Below are 26,980 nucleotides of genomic sequence, written 5' to 3'. Positions count from 1 at the left end.
TTGCTAGGACTAGGAGGGGTACGCTGCCGTTAACAAGAAACCCAGACATTGTTCGTGCATCTCCGTTTTCCAACCACACCTACTGTGGGTGATAGATCTGGGGCACATCTAACAAAGGGCCAGGGATCCTTTCGGAGGCTCAGCCAAGGCTGGAGGAGCTCAGAGCTGGCCATGGAGCTGCCAGGCTTGCTCTGAAATGCACATCAGCTTCATTGCAGTGCCTCGGTATAGGTCATTTCTCAGTGGCCAGGCCACTCTGACACAAAAGAGACACAAAACCTACATTGCATTTCTGGTGCGTGGCCCAGCCTCGCTCCCACCAGGCTACGGTGTATGAATAAACCTGCCGCCCACTTCTGCTGTTGCCACAGAAATAGAAATCCTCTTCTGAGCGAGACTTGGCTGGAGCACAGAGCTGGCTAAGCAGCAAACAGGAAAAGTGCCTTTGAGTTGCTGCTTTCCTGCTTCCTGCAGCCCAACACCGACTGCAGGCAGCTCTTGGTGGCACAGAGAGGGACAAGTGCCACAGCCCAGGCTGCCTGGGGTCCTGCCCTTCCTTGGGATTTAGGGCTGGTGTCGCTCGTGTTTGCAGTCAAGTCCCCAAAAGTTGCACCCTCTAATGCTCCCCCAGCACATGGGATGTGTGTTTCTGGGGCCAGGAACCCCAAAGGGAGAAGCACCATCACGAGACACCCAGCGCATACCCCAATCTCCCCTTCTCCTGCTTGGATAAAGAAAGACAAAGACAGGCCTGACGTTGTGTTTAGTTTAGTTTAGTTTATTTCCCCTGGATTTAGACACAGCTCTGGCTAACCACCGCAGCAGCAAACCAACCCCAGCCTGCAAGGGGAGCAGCACAAACTGGGGCCAAGGGTGCAGCAAGCAGGAGCCAAGCCTGGGAGGCAATAGTGTGGTGGGGACAGAGGACACCACCTGATTTAAGTCCTGGAAATGCCAGAGCTGGCAGAGGGGAGCAGAAAAGGACTGAGAAAACACCAAGCCAATGCAGCAGGGATCTAAGCAAAGCTGCCTGGGGAGGTGAGCTCCAGCCAAGCCCCCTGGCGTGCTTTCTGCCGAGGACAGCAGCCTTGCAGGAAATGCAACAGCAAGGATTGCTGCAGCCTGCTTCTTCGGAACTGCTTTCTAGCAGCTGTTGGGTCAAAATGAAAGCTGTCCCTGGGTCTGGGGTGCAGGCAGTTCTGAGACTTCCGTGCTTGTTGTGACTCAGGTGGGGGCTGCTCTGGTCCCGTGCACAGGAGTTAATTTAATGGTGGGTGAGACATGATTTACTAGGCCAGCAGCAGGTGCTGGCAGGGTAAATTTCTTGTGCTAAGCAGCGTGTGCTTTCACAGCAACACCCTCAGACTGTGTCAGAAATACTCTGAGCAAGTAGATGCTACCATGCCATAAACAGCTGCAGCTTCTGCACCGTCAGGATGGGAAGATGCAGACAGGGCACCCAGCATACAAAGCAGCATCGTGACCATCCAACACCATGGCACTGTAACATCCCTGAGACTTGCAGCTGCTTTTAAACATGCACCTGGAGACCATGAAGTTTAACCTTGGGTTTTAGCAGCAGGGGCTGGCAGCTCACAGGATGGGTGTGGAGCAGTTTCCAGGATGGGAAGAACAGCCACAACTGGTGATCCAGTTTCTCCCAGGGCAGCACTGATGAGTCTTCAGCCAGCTCTTGGCAGGGACAGGGAGAGGGGTCCGTCAGCACACCTGTGACATTTCTCTAGCAGAGGCTAAAGAGAAGCAGCATCTTCTGGCTGAGGAATTAAAAAAGGGGGTGCAGTGGGCCTGAATGGATCCTGAGCATTGCTAGGGAAGGACAGGGAACCTCAGCAGCAGAGTCAGTCCCAGCAGGAGATGCTGGCACAGGGATGAGGGGTCCCAGCAAGAGCTGTGCTAAACACAGAAGAGGCACTCCTGAAAACTCCACAATCATATTAACCTGTTAATTTATACAGCATCTCTGTACAAAAATAGAAAGGTTCTAATAAGATTAACAATATTAAATAAATATTTAATAGAAAAAGTCTTTGGCCTAGTTCATAGCTCATCCTTTGGGTTGATGTTCATTTCACTGGGTCCTAGATGCTCCTGGTCCAACATCGCGATCACTTCATCTGCCTGGATTCGCTCCTGCAAGAGGACAAGGAAAGAAATCACAATAGCAGCGCTTCAGCGCCTGCCCTCAGCTCATTCAGCATCTCAGCCTGTTGGCAGCATCCACAGCAAACAGTTCATCTGAGGACCAGCAGTGCAGCCAGGAGGGCAGGACACAGCCTGGGACTTGTCCTGGGGATTTGCTGGACAGAAGGAACCCAATCACTTTGCTCCTCGATACCTCATTCCCAAATGGATGGGGTAGAGCTGATGCACTGCAGGTCCCTTCTCACACTTCATTAGTGGCCACAGGCAACCATCTCCTCCGTGCCTACCAAGATATCCAGCTCCCCGGGCAAGGCTGATCACCTACCACACATGCACCAAGCACAGAAGAGCTGCAGCTGGCACCAAAATGCACAGACAGCAAGGTGCATGTCTAAAATAAGCTTCTCCCAAAATTTCATAGCCCACCAGCTAGCCCAACATGGGGCGCTCACAAGGCAAAGGCACAAGGGTTTGGTTTGGTCTTTTATCGCAGAAGGTGCTCCCGTTCATCAGGATGTTGGCCACTAGGTGTCAGAAATGGCCAGCCCCAGCCTTGCACACAGCCCTCCTGCACTCTGCTCAGCATCCCGCTCAGCACCCCGCTCAGCATCCCAGCCCTGCGCTGCGTGGGCCACAGCAGGGGCACAGGGCCAGCATATAAAACTTCTCTGGGGTCTCCTAACAGCTCCTCCCTCCTCATGTCCTGGGGTGCCACTGATGGGAATGCTGCTGTGGGGAGTTTGATGGGAGGAAAAGAGATGTGGTGGGACTGGAGACTAGGGATGTTCTGGGTCTCTCAGGGATGCTGGGTTCCCCCCGGCTCCCTTCACGTGATGCTGGAGGGACTCACCAGCTCTCTGTAAAGTGGGTCCAGGGTAAACCAGAGAGCCACGGCACACCGCTGCCCTTTGGTAACTGCCTTCACCCCGTGGGGGTTCTCGCCGCCCGATGAGAAGCTGATCATTCGCCCGCACTTTGGCTTGATGGATGCCTGCAGGAAAATAGGCAATGACAGGATGGTAAAGGGCGGCACGGCTGCGTGGACTGGCTGTGTCTGGGCTCCCTGTGGGCCTGTGACCAGCTGGGTGTCTCTGCATCACCCCAGGACCCCGTGAGCTGCTCAGGAGGACATGAGGAGCTTTGGGCACAGCTCACAGTGTGTCAGTAACGCTCCCTTTTCTCCTGAGGGTCCACAGCAGGGATCCTGCAGGAGCTCAGGGACAGACGTGTCAACAAAACCAACCCTTGGGCACTGGTCTTGGGTAGACTCAATGTGCTCTCCAGCACCTTCCAGACTCCAGAGCCTCAGCACAGTGCCTAGACCCGATGCCCAAGCACCGAGGGGGCACCTGGCCTCCCAGATGGCCCCATGCAGAAATGGGGGCTTGTGCCTGAGCCACATCCCTCTTGGGGACTGGTGGTCCACAGCTGTGACCCGCTCTGGAGCAAGGCCTGGGCCAGGCCAGGCTTTTGCAGTGTGTCCCACAGCGCCAGGGCCACTGCTTCATGCAGGACAGGACTAGCCAAGGACAGAGGCACTGTGCATGCACTGAGGCATCGGCATCACCTCATGTTTGGCCACGAGATGGGGTGGGAGCTCAGCGGTCCTCCAGGCAGGGACAATTCTCAGCCTGCACCAGCAGCTTCTCCCTGCCGGTTGTCTCAGCCATCCCTCTGCCCGATGGAGGTGGTGCAAGCCCCACATCGGCAGCTTGCCTGCAAGGTACAGCCCCTGGGCTGACCAGGAAGGACACAGGAGCTGCCTCCGAAATTACCTCCCACCTTCAGTTCGCAGCAGCTCGGCCAGGAAAACAAACCAACTTACCGTCACGGTTTTGGCATCCATCTCGGTGAAGATGAACTCGCCGCCTTCAAAATCTGCATTCATGTAGAGGAGGGCACTGGGGGAAGAAGCAGGAGAGCCCTGTGGAGGTGGCTCCTCTGGGGCTATCGTTCTGAGAGGGTGGATAAGCCTCTCTACTTGCTCTCCCATCAGCCAGAGCAATTTTGCCCAAACTGCCCCTGTGTTGGAGCCACAGCTGAGAACCAGCAGATAGCTCCTTGACTAGGGGACAATTCTCAAAATGGTGGGACATTTGGGTCACACCAGCTTTCACCCTTCTGTTTTGCACCCAAAAACCTCACAGAGGTACAGTACTGTAGGCCACAGCTGGGCCCTACAATATTGCAGAGCCTTTAGAGTTAAAGCTGGCTCGAAGCTTAGCTGTGATGCCTGCTACCACCCGAAACGACCTGCTGGGATGTACCCGCTTTAGCGTTTACAGCCTTGGAGCAGCGTGCCCAGCCTTGGGGAGGGCACTGGGGACAGCACTGTCCTTCCTACCTGTAATCCCGAAACGTGTAGGCAGGAGGCTCCTTCCAGCACTCGTTGGCCTCGGGGTCCAGCAGGCAGTTGTCAGCATGGATGGGGTGGCTCAAATCGTTCCTCCTCTCCTGCTGGCCTAGGCAGGACCATGAGGAAGAAGGGGGAAGGAGATGGGGTGGATGAGATGGCAGTGCCACACTCTGTGGGCTCTGGTGTGGGATGGGGAGCTTGCCCGGCCCCACTCCAGGTGTTCACAGGTGAGAGGAGGAAAGGAAATGCTGGAGAGAAAAAGCCAGATCTGAGGGGTGAGACCTGCACAGCTTTGTTTGTTCGTTACTGTTGGGAGGAGAGATGGAGAGCTGGGGGAATGGAAAGGAGAAGGAACAATGAGAGGGGGAAAGAGAAGAGAGGAGAAAAGAGGGAGAGTTGGAGACACGAACAGCAAGAGACACTCCAGAAGAGAGCTGTCTGGGACAGCAGTGCCCACCTTTTGCAGCTGATGGGACAGTGACTTTGCCCAGCCCTTGGCCACCAGTTCAAGCATCAGACAAAACAGCCAAACTCCCCAACTTGTGTCCCCTCTCACCACACCGTCACCCCCCAAGGGGGACTGAAACCCTCCCACCCGGCCTGGTGCCACCCCCGAGCCTCACCGGAGAGAGCGGTGCGGCACACCAGGTGCGTGTAGGAGAAGTAGAGCGTGGAGTTCAGCATGAAGTAGGACTCGACGATCCTGCGGGCCTTCTCGCTGATGTCGTAGAAGAGCCGGGCGCTCTTCAGCGGGACGCGGCCCTCGTAGCCGTACTGGGCAGGGACAAGGGGCGAGGGGGTCAGCGCCATGCTGGCCGCGGAGGAGGGCATGGATTTGAGGGGGAGGGAGCTCTACCTTGAGGGCTTTGAGGACAGTGGCTCCTTCAAATCTCTCGTTTGGGGTGTGGGGGGAGGTTTTGCCCCGGTAACCATCTCCAGCCAACATGATCCCCTGCAAGGAAAGACATGAACACGAGTGAGGGGTGAGCTGGTTCCCCAGGGGAGAAGGAGCTGCAATGGCAGCAGTTGGGACCTTCTTCCTAAAATACCCCAGGGCTGCATTCTCCGGGACAGGTAAGAGGGGTGGGAAGGTGCTGCAGCTCTCCATGAACACGATCTACTGTGAAATGCTGGAAAACAGCTGCCCACCTGCAGACTGGGGAAGTTTGGGCATCCTCTGTTCTGCCCCAGGCCCAGTCACCAACAGATCAGAAAGCTCCACCAGCCTTGTGGATGCACATCCACATCCTCTGGCGTTGTGTACAATGCTTTTTGGGGCAAAAAGCTCTCTCTGCATGCTCTCTGTCTTGCGGCATCCTTGCTGCACCATGTAAGGTGGACCAGCAGCTTCTTTGCTGGAGTTACTGGTGCCTTAAGTGTCTGACCACTCACCACTGGCATCACAGCATCATTTGCAATGCCCAGGAGCAAGGAACAAGCCCAGAGCCTCCCCATGAGCAGATAAAATTCAGGTCTGACTAGCAGAAATGCTGGTGAGGGCATCAAAGACTCATCCCATGGGGCAGTCACGTCCCTCCCGGGGGCATTGCCACTCACACTGGCCACCCTGTGAAGCTCTCGGCACTGCTCCTCCGAGATGACATTGTCCAGCAGCACTCGCTGGGTGCCATTAAGCTGCTGCGAGTTGTAGACAAACTTCACGTCACTGTAGAGAAGTGGGCCCCCTGACGGAAAGAGAGACACAAAACAACCCTGCTGAACATGACCTGGCCTCATGGACATCTTGTACCATGGCCAAGGGCCAGCTGGAGTCACCCGGGTGCACTTCCAGGGAAACGACTTCACAGCAGAGAGCAGAGTTTGGCTTCACATCAACAACAAAAGAAACAGAAGCAATGGAAACACTCAAAGGTGAAATCAATTTGCTGCAAGAGCATCTGAGTTTTCCACTTTCTCGTTAGCTGCGCCTTGCAAATGCAGGGACTGCATCCCGAGAGCACCAGACCCCGACAGGACACGATGACAGACGCAGACACCAGCTAACCTGGCTCTCCTGCCTGGCAGCCAGGGTAAGCAGAGGCTCTGAGTTGCCATTGCATTGGCTTTGTGTGGCTCTCACTGACTTGGCATGCAAAGCCACTCTCTGCAAGTGTCACCAGGGAGGATTTTTGTCTTTTACCCTTGTAGAAAAACTGAGATGTGGGGAAGTTTGCATCAAGCTTTGCTTGTGCTCATTCCCACTGGTGGCTGCTCTTGCATGCTGCTGGGCTCCTGAATGAGCCTCACCATGTGCAGGGTGAATGGGCAAAAGGCAGAGGGAGGTTAGCTCCTTGCAACAAGCTTTGGATTGATCCCCATCAAATTTGCTTGATCAGAAGAACATGGTGAGGCCACTAACTCACCACCTTCTGAAGCCTCTTCCTCTCATTTCCCCTAAGACAGTTGATGAAAGAATTGGCAATATCAATAAAAACCTAAACCAGGTGTTTCTCCAGAAGGAAGGTGAAGTCATGGGAAAAATTATCTGTTGTCACAGAGGACCGTAAAACAGAGGAAGCGGAGGCACTGAGCTCCTCTCACCATGTGGCACAATTAAGCTTCTCACAGGTCTGAGAGCAGAGCTCCGCCACCAGCCCACGGCTTCATTTCTAAAGAGTTCCTTGGAAACGGAAGAGATGGGATGTCCCTCACGTCCACTTTGTTGCACGATAATAGCCTTTATTATAAACGCAGCTGGATCAGAAACAGAGTGCTGCAATCCAAACTTCTGGCACACCCCAGCCCAGGGCTGAGTTTTCCAGCTGAGATGTTGCACGTAAAGATACAGACATAGAATATAGACATCGGCCCCCAGGACCAGGCTATCAGAAGAAGATTTGAATATGTCCAGCAGGTTTATGAGCTCCTGCTGACTGTGCTACAGAGCAGCCTAGGGGAGACACCTGCTCCCTGCAGCGTTTCTGCCTCTTGTCCATCAGATGAACCAAGCTCTGCTATCTTGCATCAGGGCATGGACACTCTGGTAAGTCACAGCAGCCAGTAAACCTCACCTGGGTCAGTCTACACACAAAGAGAGGGGTGCTGCTTTTTTTGCAAGGTGCCTAGACTCTTTTTGCACACAATGATTTGTGCTAAGGAACTGTGGCTGACTCAAACCTCCTCAAGCTGTGTGTCCGTCTGCCCCAAAGCACTGCTCTGAGGGCTGCAGCATCGTTTTTCTTTCTCGATTGCTGGGCAGACTCAGGTACAGAAGACTAATAAAGCTTTGGAAATTGGAACCAGGTGTACGGGCTCTCGTACCACGGTTTATTTAGTCTCTCATTTTCACAGTTCTATAATGAGTTTGTCTTGGTCAATGTCCTGTCACTTAATTCTTCAGTTTTAAAAACAACACAATAATAACAATATTTCATGGTAATATTTCCTGACCCTGACTACCAGGTGAGCCATGAGGCCAGCACCAGGACTAGTCAGAGATCCTTTACCCTCCCACAACCATGTTCCTTTGTGCTCTGCCCTGATTCAGAGCATATGACACATTAACCCATTGAACAATCCTTGGCCAACGTATTCTTGCTGTCCTTTTGACCCAGCAGGGATGGGTAGGGATTATTTAAAACCAATGCCTATGCTCTGGGCTCTCTGGTACATCACGGCCTGCTGGGTTTGCACAGTTCCCAAAGTTAAAATGGCAATGGGGGCAAGATTATTTTGGAAGAGAGCCCCAGGATCCAAAACTGACATCAAAAGATGAGACACACATGAAAAACACCCCAAAGAAACTGGGGAATTCTTCAGACTTTTGGGAGTGAGGGGAAGGGACAAAAGAGCTAAGTATAGAAGAGGAGCACAAAATTAAAATGTACCATTCTTTTTCTCTTTTGACCTTTTCTCTTCTTTTTCCAAATGAAAAGAGAGGGAAACAAAAAGAAACAAAGCAGCTGGGCAGACAAAAATCCATTTCTTGAAGGGTTTCAGTTTTCTTTGTAAACTTGAAAACATTCTGCAACTAAACCAGCAAGCATAAAAGCACAGCACCAAGAAAGACATACTCTGAAATTATTTGGTTACAAAGGCAAACAAACCAACTAATATAAATCAGACAGCTCTTGGCTTATGAAGCTCTTCAAGATCTTCCTCTGGTATTTTCCTTTTTTATCTGTATGGTTAAAGAAGAGGTAACAAAACTCTGAACAAGGTACTGAGCAGCTGGGGACAATTTGGACAACAAAAGCTGTGAAATTCCCCCAAAACCATGACCACCCCTTGCATTACAAGGAGGTTTAATTGCTTGCTACTGTGAAGCTGTCCCACCAGAAACACAAGATACCTTCTGGCTTGAGATCCCGTTGTTTTGCAGTAAGGAGCATGCATTGGTATTTGGCCGCAATCTTCTAAACTGTTACGGGGCAAATCTTGTCTGTTAGTAAATGTTATGGTATTTTCTGTGGCTGTCAAGAATGTGCTGAAATCAGCTGAAAATTCTACCAACAGACCTTAAAACCAAGTTATTTGGTATTAGCCAAAACATGATATCACAAGCCAGGCTGCAAACAAAAAACGTTTGTGAAAATTGTGTGATCCAGCACATTAGCAAAGCCAGAGTTCCCCAAACCTAAGGCCTACAGCATCCATCCTACAGCAGCCTGGACAACATGGAACATCTCTTAAAAGCATCTGGAGGAAAAATTACTGTTTTGGGGTGCCACATCCCCATGGGGAGGTCCCAGCCTCCCAAATCTGCATCTCAGGGCTCTGTGCTAAGCAACTCAGCAGGCAGCAAAGCAGGTCCAAGAGCAGAGTGCTGCTGGGATCCACAGAGCTACCAGTGCTATGGCACCATCAAGGCCTTCTTGTCTCTTATAAAAAGCTTCAGCCCCCCTGGTAGGACTGGCCATCATTGCTCATCTGCCAGCCTTTGCAGTCTGTAGCCTCTAGCAATAGAAAAAAAACTTCTGATTTTGTTGGAAAAAAACTTCATTAGACTTACCCTCCTTCAGCTCTCGGTCTGGTTTCGGTGTGGGTTTCTTTGCTAGGGACAGCCGGGGCCCTTCCTCTGGTTCATTGCTAATACTTGATGGGACACTGAGGAGCAAGAGAGAAGGGGAACATCATGACTTCTGCCACAGGTCTCCAGTTCTGGGAATTATGCTGTTATGCATCTCTTGGAAACCAACACATGAAAAAAATGGGCAAGCTGGTACTTTGTACAAATGCCACAAATAGAAGACCTCACCCTGTCCTGTGGAAAAACATGTAATTTTTCGGTAGTGGGAACACCTGCTTCCACCAGCAAAGCACAGCTACCAACAGGCCCTGAAGAGCAGTGGTGGCTTACCTGTGCTCGTCCTGGCGGGCGCCATACCTCTTCCAGTAGTTCTGTGAGAAAAGGGAGAGGGCGAGTTTTTTAGTTTGATGGTCAGACTGAAGCCACTCAGCTCTGCTTCACTCCTTCACTCAGGCCCTCTGGTGTGGACTCATCCCATGCCACCTTGGACAATTGCTTGGAGTGACCAAATGGAAAATTCAACCCAAACCTGAACGGGCATCGTAGCACGAGTACTGTGGGAGCCCAGCCTTCCCCATCCAACCCCACGGAGGAGGTCTCAGGACTGAAGGCTGAGACACAGCTGGACACGAGGCAGGAGATGGACCTGGCTGCTCCTGCTCCTCCTTCACCAGCCCCCTCGCCTAGCCAACAGCATTTTTCCTTAGGGGACAAACCAGCCCAAGTCCCAGCTCCTGAGTCACCTACATGGGACTGGCTTTACAAGAGGGAGAGGGGCAAGGAGACCCTACAGCTGTGAACTCCTAAAGGCCCTCCCACCAGCAGACCCAGGCATTACCGGCTCCGTGTAGGTAAATCCCAGCCCGGCCGCAGCCACCTGCAGGAGGTGAGACTCCAGCTTATGGCGCCGCAGCAGCGCTTTTGCTTCCTGAAAGGCAGAGCAGAAAGGGAGATGTTGTACATGGAGCTTTCACCAGACACCTCTGCTTCAGCAGGGGTTTGCTTTTTGTGCAATGCTGCAGACTCCTACAAGGTGGGGGATGCTTAGGTCATGCCTCAGAGCAACCCCAGGAAGCCTGAATCCCCCCAAAACATGCGTGCAGTTGAAACCCCGGAGAACCTCTAAATATCTGGTGACTTGGGGAGCTCTGGATGCAGAGGTGAGTCCAGGCTGTTGGAGCAAGGTCCTTGGCTGGGCTGTGCCTCAGTTTCCCTGTCCACAAGGCAGGGCTGGGAGCCCCGTCCTGTCCTAAAGGAGCGGTGGGTGGACTGCAGCACCACAGCCTGGGGTACTGGATGGGGACCATAAAGCACAGCTAGCTGGAAATCATCCACCAAAGGGTGTTTCTTTTAAATGAAAAAATATGTAAACAAATCACTGGGCTTTCTCCTAGAAAATTACTTTACAAAGCAAAAATCAGTGTGTTTTTTTCCACAGCAAATTTCACAACACTGGAAACATTGAAATTATTTTCTCAGCTTCATTTTTTTCCTGGATGTGCTGTTTCAGAGGAGATTACAATTGTTCTTAATTTCTTCTTTACCATTTCTTTTTTACCATTTCACCAAATTCCATAGGGAATGGAAAATCCATCTCCTTCCCACCTCTGCCAGGGGAACGAGCCTCAGCAGGGCTGTGGTGGGACAAGGAACTTCTCTTCTGCATCGTGAGAAAGGCAGCCCCAGGGCTGCAAACAAAGATGCCCTGAACGGAGGAGAGGAAGCCTGGCCCGCTGGGTGACTGAACAAACACTGTTTGGTTGCTTGACCCCAGCCTCACCCTGCGATAGCAAAGCTGCTCCCTGCCGAACAGGCTAAACACAACCCCAAGCCAGCTGCCGGCGACTTGAGAGTAACACTGACATCCCCAGCTTCCCCTGGGAAAATATTTCCCAGCCTGCTCTTAACAGAAGTTGCCCTCTGCTCTTCATTGCATTCCTCCTCCACACGTCCTCCAGAGCACCAAGAGAAGAGGGGTTATGTCACTGAGGCACGTGGTCATCACCCTCCCTGCCCTCGCTCGGGCTTTTTAAAGCTGAAATCCCCATTTAAAGACGTTTCTCCCTCGTGCTCTGGACTTGCACCTTTACAAGCAGCGCTGCCAGATAGCCCAGCACCTCCACGTTTGCTTTCGGTGTGGGGAAGCTGCCAAGCTGCTGTTGTTTCCAGCTGATGCTTTTCTTAAAACCTTGCACCATGGGCCCGTATGTGACGCTCACTCTCACCTTTCTGGGTTTGATGGTGCCTGGATCCAGAGTGCCTTCCAGAAGGCCCTCGTAGTAGCTTGCGTTCTCCAAGACATCTTCATCGTCCGGGTGGAAGAGGAGGTAGGACCTGGCACACTCCAGGGCTTTCACGTAGTCACCGACTGGGAGGCAACACAACAGTTTTTAGGAGGCCTTTCTCATGTGCAGCACCTCTCAGGGCTCTGGGGGTTTTCACCACCACATTAAACCTCTGATTTGGCAGAATACAAAATTTTTAAAAAGCCTGCACACCGTGCACAAAACTGCTGCCTCCTCCAGCCTTCTTCCCACTGCACTGGTGAATGAAGAAGTGTTTGGTTTGAACAGTAATTCTGACCCTCACCCATCCTGCCCTCTTCAGGAAGGAGCTCTTACCACGTGCCTGAGATACCAGAGTTCTGCCTAGATTTTCTTTCTTCCAACAGAACGTAATAAAATACCACACAGGACCACACAGCTGGCAACTTTTCATAATGCTGCCAACTCCTGATATCTTGCCGTGTTGCCAGTTCCTGTAATTTTACTGTTAATCTTAAAATATTTGGTAACTGGCAGAAATTGGCATCTGGGGATAAACTTGGGCTAACTTGTATATGTTATGTATCAACCTATAAAATGTAGTCATATGTTTCAGAAAACTAGAAATATAGAGATCCCCAACATTTTAATATCCAAATCCAAATGAAAGGATCCCCCCAAAGCATGATTTTTTTAAAGAATAATAATGTTTTAGCTACATTTTGGGCTTTTAAAACCTGACTGGTGATTTAGAATACTTTTATAAAAATACTCAACCATGCATTTCAGTCAACCTGAAAGGAAAAGGACTTTTGAACAGGTAGTTTCTCATGTCAGATATTCTGATTTCCCCATGAAACAACTCATAACTGAACAAAAAAATCAGCAAGAGCTGTAAGGAACAGAAGGACGGGCTTTACCTCTGTAATAGGCAAATTGTAAGTAGTCATAATGGAGGGGAAGGAAATTTTCGATGGGTGAGATGCGGCCTGAACGCGTGGCGAGTTCCCGGACACAGTCATGTTTGCAGGCCAGGACTTGCATGTAGTGATCTGCCGGGAAAAGAAGGAAAAGAACTGAGAAGGGTGGTGATGGTGCTGAGCCCAGGACAAGCAGAGATTATTTCTCCCCAGCTGAACGACATTCAACTCATGGTCCAGCAGGTGATGGAGCACCTAGAGAAAAACCTCAGGCTCCTTCCCAAAGCTGAGAGCTGCAGTCATATTTTTGGCCCCCTTGAGAAATGCCATTCTCTTGTCAACTGCAGAGGGAGCCTGAGCATCTCTGTCGCATCCCAGGAGCTGCCACCCACCTCTGCCCAGGAACACCGGACCAGCCAGGGACCTGCTGTTGGCAGGCAGGTGCTCAACCCCAAGAACCAAACCCAAGGCAAGGACAACCACAAAGCAAGTTGTAGGTGTGAAGATAGCGTGGCCACCTCCATAGCATACCCTTCTGCTCATCTTTAACCCTCACCTTTTTCCAGCAAGAAAGCTCCCAAGGGCAAGGGGAGGTGAAGACAAGAGGGTCTAGGGATAGAGCAGCTTTGTGAGCATGGCCGAGCAAAGCAGCGCCGCTGCTGGTCTGAAAGGTCTAAGGTGCAAGTACTGGCAGCAAAATCCCTGTGTTCATTGCTTCTTGACAATGAGGTATCTCCTGGGTAATGAAAGCATGCGGTAAACATCTGCCATCAGCACGTTTTCTAATCAGTGGGAGTACACAATGCAGGCCTTGTATCAGCTGTGCGATGCCGAAGCCAAAGCTGACATCTGATTCCCGTTTGGAGCCTTTGCTGCAATGTACTTACAAATCTACTTTGCTCGCTCTGTCTCTGTACACCATTAAAAACTTTAAGAAACAAACACAGGCTTGAAAAAAAACACGTGCTCAGCTACCAAAGTACTTCTTGGAGCTGCCAAAAAAACAGCCAGAGGAATTTGTGCTGAAATCAAGTGGAAACTTGAAACAGTCCCCATTTTCTCCGAGCAGGTAGCTTGAGTAGTTGTCTGATATACCATCTACATCCAGGGTATTTTATTATGGAAAGCAAGAAGGAAAAGGACATAAATAATTTTGCTGTATTTTAAACCTCTTTAAGCATCCTAGCCATGGAGTAATCCATCACTGACAAGCCCTGCTTTCACTTGGTACTCTCAGGATGCCTTAGAAACAGTCTGCATGTACTGGAATCAATGCACTGAAATGCATCTGTCCCTGGGGTGAGGAGGCGAGAGCATTTCCACTCTGTGTAGTGGTACAGCAAATTAGCTTGGGACTGAAAAGAGAACGGGGCTCTGGAGAACTAAACTCTCATTTTGTGGTGTGTGTGAGCCCTCAGTCCCTGCTGGGAGCCTTGGACACTGGTAAACTCTGGGTTGTGCTGTCCTGTAATGACCACACCATTTCCTATGGGGAACTCTTTTACCTCCTTTGCTCCCTCCCTTCCCTGTTTCTTTGGGTGTCTGAGCAGCCCTGGGGCTTGGAGTGGTTATTCCCAGGCAGATCTGACCAAGCAAAGCCACAGTGCTTGCTGTGACCTTTGGCTTCTCATCTCCAGGAGATGTACTGGTCCACACCATGGTCACTGGGTGGCCACATTGACGCACCTGCTCTGCTCACTGGGGCTGCACTCGACTTGCACAGCACAGAAACGATCTAACAGAGACCAAAACCTGTTTTGAACCTGAAAGCACCAGCTTTCTCACTAAGAAGGAAGGTGGCTTTTCTTTCCCACCAAAAACTCTCCTCCTGGAGGGCTTGATACGGCCCTTGGTTTCCTGGTCATGGTTTTGAAAGCAGGCATGACCAGCTGACAGTTACATTGGCACCAACTTAGTCCTTACAGCAGTCTCACATTTTTGCCTGAGTAACTAAGCCCAGCAGAGGCTGCTTCCCATCCTGTATCACATAATAAACCCGTAGGTGTAAGTTGGAAGGGACCTTTAAAGATCATCTAATCCAACCCGCCTGCCATGGGCAGGGACATCTCCCACTTGATCGGGCTGTCCAAAGCCCCATCCAACCCGGCCTTGAACACCTCCGGGAAGAGTGCATGTTCATTGGCTGGTGGTTTCATCTTGTTAGGTTCAGTTAGGTCTCTAGGTAAGCAGAATTATGCAAAACCAAAAAACAGTCTGCATTTCTGCATTTTCTACCATCTGTATTTTCCACGGAAGAAGCAAAATTCCGGAGCATGATGTAACTCCAAGACCAAGAGCAGATAAATAAGATTTCTGTCAGCAAACAAACCTTAATTTATTGTTTTTCTTTTACTTACAACTAATTACATGTAAACTTATTTCTACTGAGAACAAACCATTTTAATCCCCTCTGGCTCAGAGCCACACATGCAAATCTGAAGAGTGCGTAGCAATGTTCAGTTCTCTCCAAAGACTTCAGACAGGACCATAACTAGGTGGGCCTCCACTAATGACAAACCCATCCCTTTGGATGGGGAGGAAATCTGTGTCCCAAGTCTTTTTGGCAACTTTCCTGGTCAGCTGGAGCAGGGCCAAGAGGACTCTGCTGCTCTCTTCAATATACACAGAAAATCAGAGAAAACATAAACAGGGCCAGTAACATCTAGATATACACAGCAGTGAGACTGCGTACAGGGGGAAACTGAGGCAGTTTTTGTTAAAGCACCTTCCAGCTTTACTGAAAGCTGCAGATACTTCACACACCTGGAAACGCCATTCTTATAATTCAGTTTCTATTTAGGATCTAAATGAGATGTCCTGGTTCCCTGTCCTCTGTATTTGCATTTTCTGGCCTCACAAGCACCTCCTGCAGCATCACTCACCAGCACCAAACCCACCCAAACTCAATAATTAAAATTATTTCCAGGCCAGGGGTGAGAACCCATAAGATGCAAAAAGACCCCACCTGCAACAGCTTCATAGAGGCTGGCCTTGTAATCCAGGTACTCGTGCTCCTCAAATCTCTGCGGTCCCTCGCACATGATCTGGCAGTCTTCATCCTCAGAGTAGTACCCCACCAAGGCGCGCTCCAAGAAGTCAATGGCTAGCCCGTACTCCTCCCTGTCGTAGTGCCTTACCCCAGCACTGTAGTCCTCCTGCAAAGCCGGCAGGCAGAGAAGTCTGTAAGCAGGCTAAAGATTATGCATTTAGGTGACAAAAACACTTCTTTTCTCTGTTTTCACTCTCCTACCCAACAACGATGCTGAACGCCAAGGGAAAAGCCTGCAGCTGGCCCAGGCAGATCTGTCTTAGGATGGTCCCTAATGAGCAGCTCCATTAACTACACCGAATGGCCACGCCAGCTTCCTTGCATCTTGTGAAATCAGGGAGTGGGGCTGGCTCTGGTATTCCTGCTGGCCTTTCACCTTGGGGAGGTGGATACATTTGTCTGTTTCTCTGTCACCCTGCACTGCCACCAGCGCAGTCACTCATTTGGATGCTCCCTGGCCAGGTGGAAGAATCCAGCTTGGAATAAACGCACGTGAGCCAAGATCTGCCCATCGGAGCACACCAAGGCATCCATCGGAGCTGCCTGACAGTGTGTGACCACAGCCACGGATGACCCAAGAGTCCCTGAATGGAGAGACCGTGGTGGGGACACAGCCATCAAACAAACAACAGGGTGCCTGGGAAAAGCAGGAGCTGGCTGGGCTTAAAGGAGAGCTGTGAAAGGGAGTTTGTTTTGCTGCACTGTGACATGGACCTTGGCAAGCGTTTCCCCATTCACAGAGGATGCTCTCTTGGCCTCCTAACTCTCTTCTCTGCAGGCTGTCTGACACTTAACCCAGGCACCTCTTCAGCTCAGACTCACCATGTGTGGCTTGGCCTCCCGGTCAATCAAGTTGACCTTCCCTGACGTGGTCTTGTAGTTCTCAATGTCCTGCTGTATCTCCATGTGCTCGGGGTTTGCCATGAAGAAAGTGTGAGCTGCATTTGCCGCCTCCTCCAGCTGGTTCAGCTGCAACAAGATAAGAAAGACTGAGTTGGTTGACACCACCGGTTGGGCAGTGATGGGATGACCAAGGAAAACCTGACTGTAGAGTTTATGGAAAATGGCTGAAATGAGAGGGAAGCCCAGTGAAAGGGGAGCTGGAATTGCTGGAGCTCCCTACAGCCTGGCAGGTCACTTATGTGCCTCTGATGGGGCCAACCCGTGATGGGGTCCAGCCTCTTTTCCAGCTGCACATCCTCTGAACTCAGCTGCTCCAACCCCCTGCACAGTCTCAGGTGGAGAAATGTGAGGTGTGACGGAGACAGGAGGGAAAAGCAGCTGCCGAAGCCACTCGCTCTGTAAGCCTTGGAGGCAAAGCTGTGTCCAGGCTCAGAGCCCCTGCTTGTAACTGGGGACTTGGCACCATTTATTGAGCTCATCTGGGTACAGCTGCAACAGACCAGACTCTGCTGATAGGGGCGGAGAGATAAAACGTTTACCTTTGATATATTAAGTTACTTTGGGTTTGTAGATTCATAATTGAGACCAGACATCAGTTTCGCCCCAGAGAAAGCCTCCTAAGCAAACACAAACACCAGGGCTAAACACAGCCGTGGAGCTGCCCGGAGCTGGGGGAGCAGGACAGATGTTTGGGTGCAACACCTGCCTGACCCAGTGGGATGGGGGCCACTTCCACGGCCAATGCACTTGCTCCTGAAAGCAAGCCAACGCAGCCTAACAGCAAGGGGCAGAGTCAGGCCCCTGGCAGGCTCACCCTGCTTGAGACCTGCATGCATACCCACCTGACACCCAAAATGACAGCAGGACGGTCTCCTGCCAGCCCAGGGCAGAGCCACAGCATGGCACAGCCCGGGTGATGGCAAACCACGCTGCCCTGCTTGCTCTGCACCATCCTGCTGTCCCCTCCAGCCAGCCACAGCGCCAAGCCCAGCTGCTGCAGGCTCAGCATCCCTCTGCTGCAGCCCAGGATGTGGTCCAGAGGAGGGATTCCCCAAACTGCCCAGCCAGAGCGAAAACCTTCCAGGAGCCGCGATTTAATTCCGGCTGTTGGCTGTGCTCTATGTTAAGGTTCAGCTGTAAACACTGAGTTAAGACTCGGATGCTCTTAATGAGCATCAACTCTATCTCCCGTGGCTTGATAAATTGCTGCCTTTCAGCCGAGCCGTGAGAAATGCTTTTACAGAGACAGGGAAAAGGTTTGGGCACAGCTGCACGAGTTCCTCTTCCCACAGCCAGGATTAAGCCCCGACGGTGCTGTGCTCTGCCCACATTGCTCCGGGCACCCAGCTACACAGGGGATTTGCTCAGAGCACTTGACTGCAGCACCAGCATGGCAAAAAAGTCCTTTTTTTATCTGCTCTGACCAAGAATAGCTGGAGCAGGGTAAGAGCCACAGGTCTGATTCAGCTACGCAGTCCCTCTGGAAGCAGCGAGCCCACAGCAGATCACTTGGCTAACCTGTTCCAACTTGGAAAGGGTCTGCCAGGGTTAATAAAACACCCCGCTTGTTTAACTGCCATAAGGATGCCTCCTTTCCTACTGCATGTCAAACTTGGCAAGACCTGGGAAAATGCAGCATGAAGACATGGCTTATGGCTGCGAGGCCGCGTTCCTGACCGGCGCAGGGGGACGTGTTTTGGCTGCAAAGGGAGCAGCCGGTGCCATTAGAATCTCCGCTCCCAAACAAAATTTCCAAGTGGCAAATATTAAAAAATTACTGTAATAGGTTTCCTTTGGCTTTTTCCCAACACAAGGTGAAATTTGAAAGTGAAGGAGCGGTTTTTGCTTTAAAAAATGAAATGGGAAGACTTGGGAGCAGGCACCCAAACAGACCAGGGGGCTTTGAAACCAGCACTTTTATCTCAAATGAGCAGTGCTGTCACACTGTCTCATGTCTCCCCAGGGTGTGGAGATGGTGGGACAAATATTTAGTGGTAGCATCTGTCTCAAAGAGCAGTTTATGCCCCTTTACAGGCCCATCGCTTTCACAGGGGATCCTGTCCCAGTGACCACGGACAGAAACCTCCCAGGCAGAGGGAGCAGGCGCTGGATCTGGCCAGCAGTTTGAAAGCAGATGATCAGGAACATGAAAACCTACTGGAGAAACAGCTCAGCCACCTGATGAGCTGTGCTGCTGCTCAAACACAGCCAAAATTGCTCGTCTGGTTCCCAGCAAGGCCGGGGCAGGGCTGGCGGAGGAGGCACGCGTGAATACCTCCGAAAAGGGGATGAAAGCCGCAGTCAGACATCACATCTCAGCCCGCTCCCCAGAGCCGCCCTTTGAACACCAAAGCACCACCGCGATGCACTGCCCATGGAAATGCAAACAATTTGCCTTGTGCAAACTTCAGAAGATGTGCAGGATTAGCGCTGTACTGACAATGGGTGCAGGGAAGCCAGCTTTTACTGCCAGGAGAGATCTGCTCTGGACCTTCGCTTGGCATTTCCCACCAGCAGTTCCGTTTCTGCTGTCTCACAGGTGCGTTGGGTGATTTCCCCAGCATCGGAGCAGAAATCGGAGCAAAGCTGAGAACCAAGTTCAGGGACCTGACTCCAGATTTCTCTCAAGCTGTAACTCTTGATTCCTTGATTTCCCAAAGTCAAGAAACTCTTTTAATGATGCATTATATATCCAGGTTCTGAGTTTGGGCTTTCTTTAAATTGTAAACTCTAGAACACTTGCATTTAGCTCCTTCCTAGGAGTCTTATCAAGGATCCCACTCTCCAGAACAAGCCTTTGGTTTCCCAGCAGGTGAGCAAAATGACTGCAAGAATTTTTGAGCTGAGACGGCATGAAAGCTGCTGACCTGATCCAGAGGGTGCTAGCATTTGAGCCATTATTTGAGCTGCTTGGAGAAATCACACTCTTCCATGCCACGGCGCGTATCTCTCTCCTGGCAGCATCCCGCACATGCAGCCTTAAAAGGGAGCAGATACATCCCAGCAAGGGAAGAGGTCCCCTGAGAAGCGGTCCCCTGAGAAGCGAGCTGTGATAGTCTCTCGTGGGCTACACTGTCCTTGTCTTTGCTTCTAGCTCCTTTTCAGAAAGCTGTTGAAAACTGTCACAGATCCTAGGAGGGGCTTAGCTTTTCCTGGATTAAATCCACCCCCATGAGATAGGCGAAGGCTGACTTCTAGACACAACAGAAAATCCCTTTCCCTCAAAACAAGGCTCATACTGTGTCTAGTCCTGCTGGCTCTTTAGAGGACAGATGACCTTTCAATTTTGCTAAGTGGACTCAAAGCAGAACATTTCAAATCAACACTTCTCAATTTATCATGTCCCTTTCTCGCCTCAGAAATGCTCCAGTAACGTGAAGAAGCCAACAGCTGCTAAGTTTGGGGGAGTTTTTAAGGGGATGTGTGTATATAAAAGCAAATTCCTAACTGGTAAGACATTCAGAGACTTGCACTGACATTAATTATGAAACACTTCAGGGAAAGCTTTGCCAAAACACTGAATTCACTAGGCACAGAAGGATATTTTGGTGTTTAAAGGTCTGGGCTGGGACTCAGGACACCTGGACTCAGTTCCTGGCCCTGTCGCAATTTCATTGTGCAGCCACTGGAAAAAAATACTTTGTTTTCTTTGTGCCTGATTTTCCATTGTTTTAAAGGATTAACAATAAAAAATAGTATTTCTCCTGCAGGGGAATTATGTTGTTTATTTAGATGGCAAGCAACTCAGGGACTATAAGAAAATGCAAGCACGTAACACAAGTGGATTTTGATCTTTGTAGGGCTCTCAAAAAGTAATATAAATGTAATATAAATAAATGTAATAAAAAGTAATATAACTAACACAGCATAACAATTAACAATGAAGCAAAATAAGCAGGGAAAAATGATAACTGTCAAACCACAACCTTAATATGTGCTCTAAGGTCTCCTCATTCACATTATTGGGATGAGATTTCTGGAATGTTGCTGCACCTTTGCACCAAGCCCTGGGTACTTCAGCCAAGGCAGACACAAAATCAGCACAGCAGCACCAGGCAGATCCTGGAGCACCCTGTCCTTGTTGACTTTACCATGACAACGGCTAGAGCCAAGAAGAAGAAAACATAATTTTTACGTGCTTCTGGGTTTTAATGCTGAAAAATATTTTTTTTCCTGATTCATTGTCATCGTGGTACGTGTCAAGCTACGTATCAGGCAGCACAGTCTGTGCTAAGCAATCTGCTGCGTACCCCCAACGCCACCGTCACTGAGCTGCCGTGCTTAGGAAACGAATGCTGCCTGTCTCCTGAGCACCCCCACCTTGCTGTTTGATCTTACCACCGTTTTGGCTGCTGTGTCCTGCACAGAGAAGCACAGACGGGTGCCCTAACCACTGCCCGCCCGAGAGCGGCCCCAACTGCTCAGTGCCAAAAATCACCGACACAGTGCCACTGACAAGGGGAAGCGGCCATATCCAAAACACCTATGGGTATGCAGGTGCTCATAGCTCACCCTGCAGTTTTCACAGTGAAAATGAGGCTAAAAGAGATGCAAAAAGAGTCTGCAAGACGCAAAATAGGATTTTAGAAAGAAAGTAGCCAATGCACTATTGATTCTGCCTGCCTGAGACAAGGGTGATGGTACACCATATTACCAAGACCTCATACAACTTTTGGCAATGAAGTCCCATTTCACTGAACATATCATCAGTTATTGGCAGTTACCATAACCCAACTTGTTTCTGTATTAAGGTATCTTCAACACGTAAGACACAATTGGAATTTAAACTTTTTTGGGGGGAGCGAAGAAGTCTTATACCTTGGAAAAAGTGGTAGAACCCTCAAAACCCTGAAGTTTCTTACATGCGCCTGCTTGCATGTCACCTCAGGGAACTGCTGAATGCATGAGCCTGGTACAGAGCTGGTGAGAACAAATTTTAAACTATTCTCCTGACCTAGAAACCGAAGCCTCAAACCTCCCAGCCAACTCCTGGGTTGCTGAACTGATATTGTTTTTTAAAACTTTTTCCACAGTCCCACTGCTGCTGTGTTTTATCAAAGGCTTAGCGCACCAGGCCCTGCAGAGGAGGGGGGGCTCAGCCGTGGGTAAGCACAGATAGCAAGGGGAATGGAAAGTTTGGTGTCATGAAGGATTAATCTTGCTGTGTCTATGCAGAGATTACTGCCTGGGCGAGTAGAAACAAGTAGCGTGAGATGGCTATAAATAGCAATTGACCTCGTCTCAACTGTTTTACTATTACAAATGGAAGAGGAGGAGTTAATTAGGAAATTCTCCATCTGCTGATGGGATCCAAGGTTGGCAGGAAGGTGCTCCCAAATCCAAAACACAACCAATTTGGAGAGCTGGCACAGGGAAAGCTTCTCATGAGAAACCTAGGAAGGGTTTGGGGTTTTTTGTTATTCCAACAGGCAGTTTTTCAGCACACAAACATGCGGATTGGTAGGTACATGGTCAGAAGAGCTGACTAGACATTGAGTAAGTCTGCAGAAAGTGGCAGATGCTTGGAAATTTAAAACTCAACTAAACAAACTATTTCAACATTGTTCATGGAACAATTTTATTATTATTATTTTTTTTTTTTCTGCAACTAACCAAGAGAGGAATCAGACATCCTAATGAATCTCTCACCTGGGCCATGCTGGTACTATTTTTCATAAGCTTTCTGTCCTGGTTTCAGTTAGGACAGAGTTAATTTTCCTCCTAGTAGCGAACGGTTGTGTGGTGTTTAGCTGCCGGTCGTGTTAAACCACAACACTTTCACGTGTACGTTCAGAGCGGATGAGCTGCATCCCCCAGGTGTGCTGGGAATGCACCGTGCAGCACAAATACTCTCATCTGCCAGAGGTTCGGGTTAAGACCGCTACGTGGGTGCTCTTAAATTACAGTGAGACAAACTAATTTTGAAGCTGAGAGCCAGCAAGCTCCTTGGTCCCTCCCCTCCAACACATCCTTCCCTCCCTCTCTGATAAACTCCTCTTAAACTCTTCACAGGCATTAGGTTGAATGAAGATTTTCACAGGTCTGTGCCCCTGCATTATACGCTTAAATGCACCCCGGTATAATAAACAACACACAAGGAGCAAGCGACTTCTTGTTAAACCTCTCCCCAGCAGGAGAGACCCTTCCCACATAAATCTCAAACACATTGATGCATTGCAGGATTCATCCGGGGAGCAATCAGTGGGAAATGTGTTTATGTTTACTGAACCTTCAGTCTGACCCATTGTGAAAAACACTCCCAGGCAGTTTCTGTCCTACATAAACACTTAGCTGCGTTTAACAGACCCTGATGACAGCCGTGTTGTGTGTAAAACAACAGTTTTAATGAGGAAAAATTCCTAGAATATGCAGTTGGGGCTGTCCTAGCAGAAAGAAGATGAAAGAAAACAATCAAAACCCTTTAAAGCTTGGGCACAAAACCCCTTGTTTCCTCCCCAGCCCTGTTTAAAACGTCCCTGCTGCAAACACCCGACCACACCACCAACACCCCGCAGCCACACCGCACCAGTGGGGTGAAGCATCCTGCTCACGGGGCCATGGGTGGGCTCTGAGCAGCTCCTCAACAACAACTGTGTCTGGCTACAAATGGGCTCCTGCTCCCTTTTTAAGGATGCTAGCATAACCTGAAAGCTAAGTAAGGGCTTCCTGCGTAAAATTCCTTGGAACAGGCGGGATGCATTCAGCCCTCATGAATCTGTGCAGGTGGCTACCCATGAGATTCCTTTACCCCAGGGTTTTCCTCGGTCAGGTAATCAGAGGTGAGCTGGTGGTCCTCGGAGATTAGCGGCATGCGAGAAGCCACACACTTAAAGACTAATGGCAACAAGCAGTGCTAGATACTAAAAGGGAGTTACAGAACCAGCCAGGCTTTCCGGAGTGGAGGATTTCCCATGCATATCCTTCCTCCCGTGTTAGAGTATCCCTGTGGCAACCCCAGTCACTGCACTCCTGGGAAGGCATCACTCAAAGATCAGCCCGTGCATTTTAAGCTAATGAAACTGCGCAGCTGGAAACACACACTGCGCGATTATCCCCTCCTCAAAGACCACCAAGAGTCCCGTGGGCCCCAGCTTGGCAGACAAGCCATGAGCTTTCATCCGACACGCCAAGTGCCAGGAGATGCAGGTGGTCCCCAGCAGAAAGCCTAGGAAATACCTGGGAGGAGAGATGGAGATCGTGTGAAATGCACTGGAAGGAGCAAGGGAGCCCTTTGCGCATGAAGGGAGGAAGGTCAAGGCTGGAATGCTTCCATCTGATTAGGGCTAAAATTGATTGCATGCTTTTAGGGGGAAAAACAAAGCAAACAAACTTGGCAGGCAGATGAAAGGCTGGGGGACATTGTGGGAGCGCGAGTCATGGGAGGAGGCAGACGGGGCACTGGCCCCAGCAGCAGGGATGCCACAGGAACATAACAATATCCTGCATTTCCACACAGCCTTCCAGCCTCAGGAACCCGAAGGCATTTGGCATTTGATCTGGACCAGAAACAAAGCAAACTCATCTGTGATGAAAGAGCTGGAGAGAAGTGATGACACAGAGATGGAACAGGAGGCACTTGGGAGGGGATCAGTGGACAGCGCGTTCGCAGACAGCCTCACGGTGCCTGAGATCCAAACACAAGTGTCATCCACAACACAGCCATCCACATGGAAACAAACTGAAGTGTTTATTCTAATGAGGAGGGAGGCCAAAGCACGCTGAGGCATGTCTCTCTACCAAAAGAGAGACCCATCAGGAAAGGACTGCGTTATAACACTGGCCACCTCCTCTCCGTACAAGGGGATGGGTTACTCTCCCATGACCGAATTGATGAACAAAACCTGCACAAGCAACGGTGGATCACAAGGAGCTGTGCATGACAGGCTGACACCAACCACATGCCTAGAATAAGGCTAGCAGCTTATTCGGGCACACTTCTGGACAACAGCACTTCTGCCTGCAGAGCACCAAACCACACTTCCCTGGTATGTTTGCAAGAACACGGCAACACGAGTCGGAGACCAGATCCAAAATTAGCAGAACTGCCACGGACTCTGTTTCGAGATCCTGAGTTTTTCCTGCTTTTATGTATCTTCCTTCTTTGGGGACCTTAAAACAACAGCTTTCCAGTTCAGATGTGAATTTTCTCTAGCATCCTGCCTCCCTGGCAGGAACCTGGGGCACTGCAACCAGTCAAGCTGCTCTGGCTGATCATATCAGGCACTGGAACAGACTCCTAACCAAGCTGTTTCCATGTCACTATCTCTATAGAAATAATAGCTGAAAAGCTTCAGAAAAACACAACAGAAAAATCTGAGACAAACAGAAAAATTCTTACAGCAGAAATTTCCTCCTTTTCCAGGCCTTAGCGATGGCTCAGCACCTTTTAAAAGACTCTGACATGATGAGCTGTTGAATGTCCATCAGCGGCCAAAGTTTCTTGTGAAAATGCATCTGCTTCTCTGCTGTTACTCAACATCATCCAAACAGCTTTGCATAGCCCTAGAAAATACCTTTTCATGAAGATGCGGGGATTACTCACGACCATCTTGGAGCCAGAAAGCCACACGGATGCGGTGATAAAATAATACCTCTTTTAGCTGCCCTGTTCTGATGTCAATAGAGTTTTGTCAAATGGCTTATCCAAGCCCTGTCCTGAGCCCGAAGTCTGCCTCTCCCTGCTTTTCCTTTTCAAAATAGAAAGATCATCTCCTACAGAAATAAACAAATACCAGAGCATTTGTTTGAAAAGCAGTGTTTAGCCCTGGGGATGGGCTGCAAACAGGACTGTGCTACCTGAGAAAGAGGTTGTTATCTCCCTCTGCCCCCAGCCACCATGGGACAGCAAAGGGAGAAGGAAAACAACTAATTCCCAAAATAAAAACAGACTCACAGAATATCTGTGCATCTCCCTCTCACCCCAAACCTTTCCAGTCTTTAATGGGTTTGATTACCATGTTTTTTTCCCAACACAGTAATTCCAGAATACCTTTTCCAGGGCTGGAGCTATAAACCAATAGATCATGACTCCCAGCTGCTGAATGCTTGGAAACCATCGTGATGGTGACGGACATTATGGCACTGCAGACCTGACCAAATAAATCATCAGATCATCATGCCAATTAAACAACCATTCTGCAAAGACTAAAGATCTACAAACCAGGGATGGAGTCTGCTCACCGTCAGGCGAAGTGGCTGAGGCCAAGGGGAAGCAAACGGAGCTCATGCCTTAGGTGGTTTTGGAGACAACTGCTGGCTTTGCAAAGAAACTTCTCTGCTGATCTGATAGACTCACCAATTGCTGGGCCAGCATCCAGGTACTGCATTTACTGTCCGCGAGGAAGCAAAGCTTGCAGAGAAAGGGCAAAGGTACAAGGAGGGAAATGAAAATATATCCACAGTTCTGCAGTACACTCTCGGTTGTTCTGGAAAGCAAAGGAAAGGTCTTGCAAAGGACATTACGTGTACAAGCTGCCAAGGTAGATCAGGCTGATCCCAGGAGCCTTCCCCCAACAGTGGCCAGTGGAGGACTCCTGTGGGCAGAGCATAAGGACGTGGCAATAACACGGAGACCCTTGCACACAGGGTTTTGTCAGTGAAAGCAGCAGCTTACAGGTTTCCCAAATCGTGATTTGCCTCTGGACCACTGTGCTTAAAAGCCACCCTTACACCTATCCTTCGTGGAGCCGTGTAATCCTTTCTGGAAGACATTTATATAAGCTGCAATAAATAAGGGATTTGGGAGATTTTTAGACATCAGTATATTATTTTCACCAGAGCAGATGTACAGCTGAGAAAGCCTTGCTGCTAGGCTACGTTAGAGTTTTCAGAGGACATGGGGGTTGTTGCAAAACCTACCTGCACACACATTTGTGTGCCTGGAAGGCAGGAGTCATTGCAGCAGGACTGCAAGCTTCCTCAGAGTCCTCCAATGTCACACCAAAACTCCAGCCCATCTGAGAAAATCAGAGATGGATTTTCCCACAACAAGGCATCACTCTGAAATGGAGGCAGACGAAATGGGGCAGGGGTAGGGGGCTGCAACCCACCCCCTCAGCAACACGTCAGATCTCAAGGGTGCTCCAGGCTGGCAGGATGAGTATGCTGACATGAAATGGCCTGTGACAATTGCACAGACTGCCAGACATGTTCACAGCCAAATTTGACTCTACAAATGCTGGAGGAGAGGTCTTTTGTGAAAGCTTCTGACTGCTGCAGCTGAGGTTGGCTTATGAACAAAAACACAATGGTGAAGCCAAACGTATGCACTTTCAGCATCAATTTATCCAACACCACTGAAGAAACAGGTATTTCATTTGGAGAGGATCTAATTCTATTCTTGCAAATATCACTCAC

At 49.9% G+C, this 26,980-nt stretch overlaps 1 protein-coding gene across 1 annotated transcript in view; it reads right to left on the bottom strand.

Moving 5' to 3' along the window:
* Positions 1–757: 757 nt before the first annotated feature.
* The window catches only part of P3H2 (prolyl 3-hydroxylase 2), a 66,395-nt gene continuing 40,172 nt past the window's right edge, over positions 758–26,980 (bottom strand). Inside the window, exons 2-15 of the mRNA XM_048076726.2 lie at positions 16,544–16,690; positions 15,638–15,827; positions 12,673–12,804; positions 11,714–11,856; positions 10,327–10,416; positions 9,819–9,859; positions 9,471–9,565; positions 6,077–6,204; positions 5,376–5,471; positions 5,143–5,293; positions 4,508–4,625; positions 3,989–4,064; positions 3,014–3,154; positions 758–2,151 (exon numbers count right to left, since the gene is read on the bottom strand). Of these exons, the coding sequence (XP_047932683.1) occupies positions 2,059–2,151; positions 3,014–3,154; positions 3,989–4,064; positions 4,508–4,625; positions 5,143–5,293; positions 5,376–5,471; positions 6,077–6,204; positions 9,471–9,565; positions 9,819–9,859; positions 10,327–10,416; positions 11,714–11,856; positions 12,673–12,804; positions 15,638–15,827; positions 16,544–16,690 (1,641 nt within the window). The 3' untranslated portion in view covers positions 758–2,058. The remainder of the gene's footprint in view (positions 2,152–3,013; positions 3,155–3,988; positions 4,065–4,507; positions 4,626–5,142; positions 5,294–5,375; positions 5,472–6,076; positions 6,205–9,470; positions 9,566–9,818; positions 9,860–10,326; positions 10,417–11,713; positions 11,857–12,672; positions 12,805–15,637; positions 15,828–16,543; positions 16,691–26,980) is intronic.

Source organism: Anser cygnoides, chromosome 9, assembly GCF_040182565.1.
Source record: "Anser cygnoides isolate HZ-2024a breed goose chromosome 9, Taihu_goose_T2T_genome, whole genome shotgun sequence".
Classification (NCBI taxonomy): Eukaryota; Metazoa; Chordata; class Aves; order Anseriformes; family Anatidae; genus Anser; species Anser cygnoides.
Note: the sequence above shows the minus strand (reverse complement) of the source record. Positions and strands in the feature narration are given on the sequence as shown.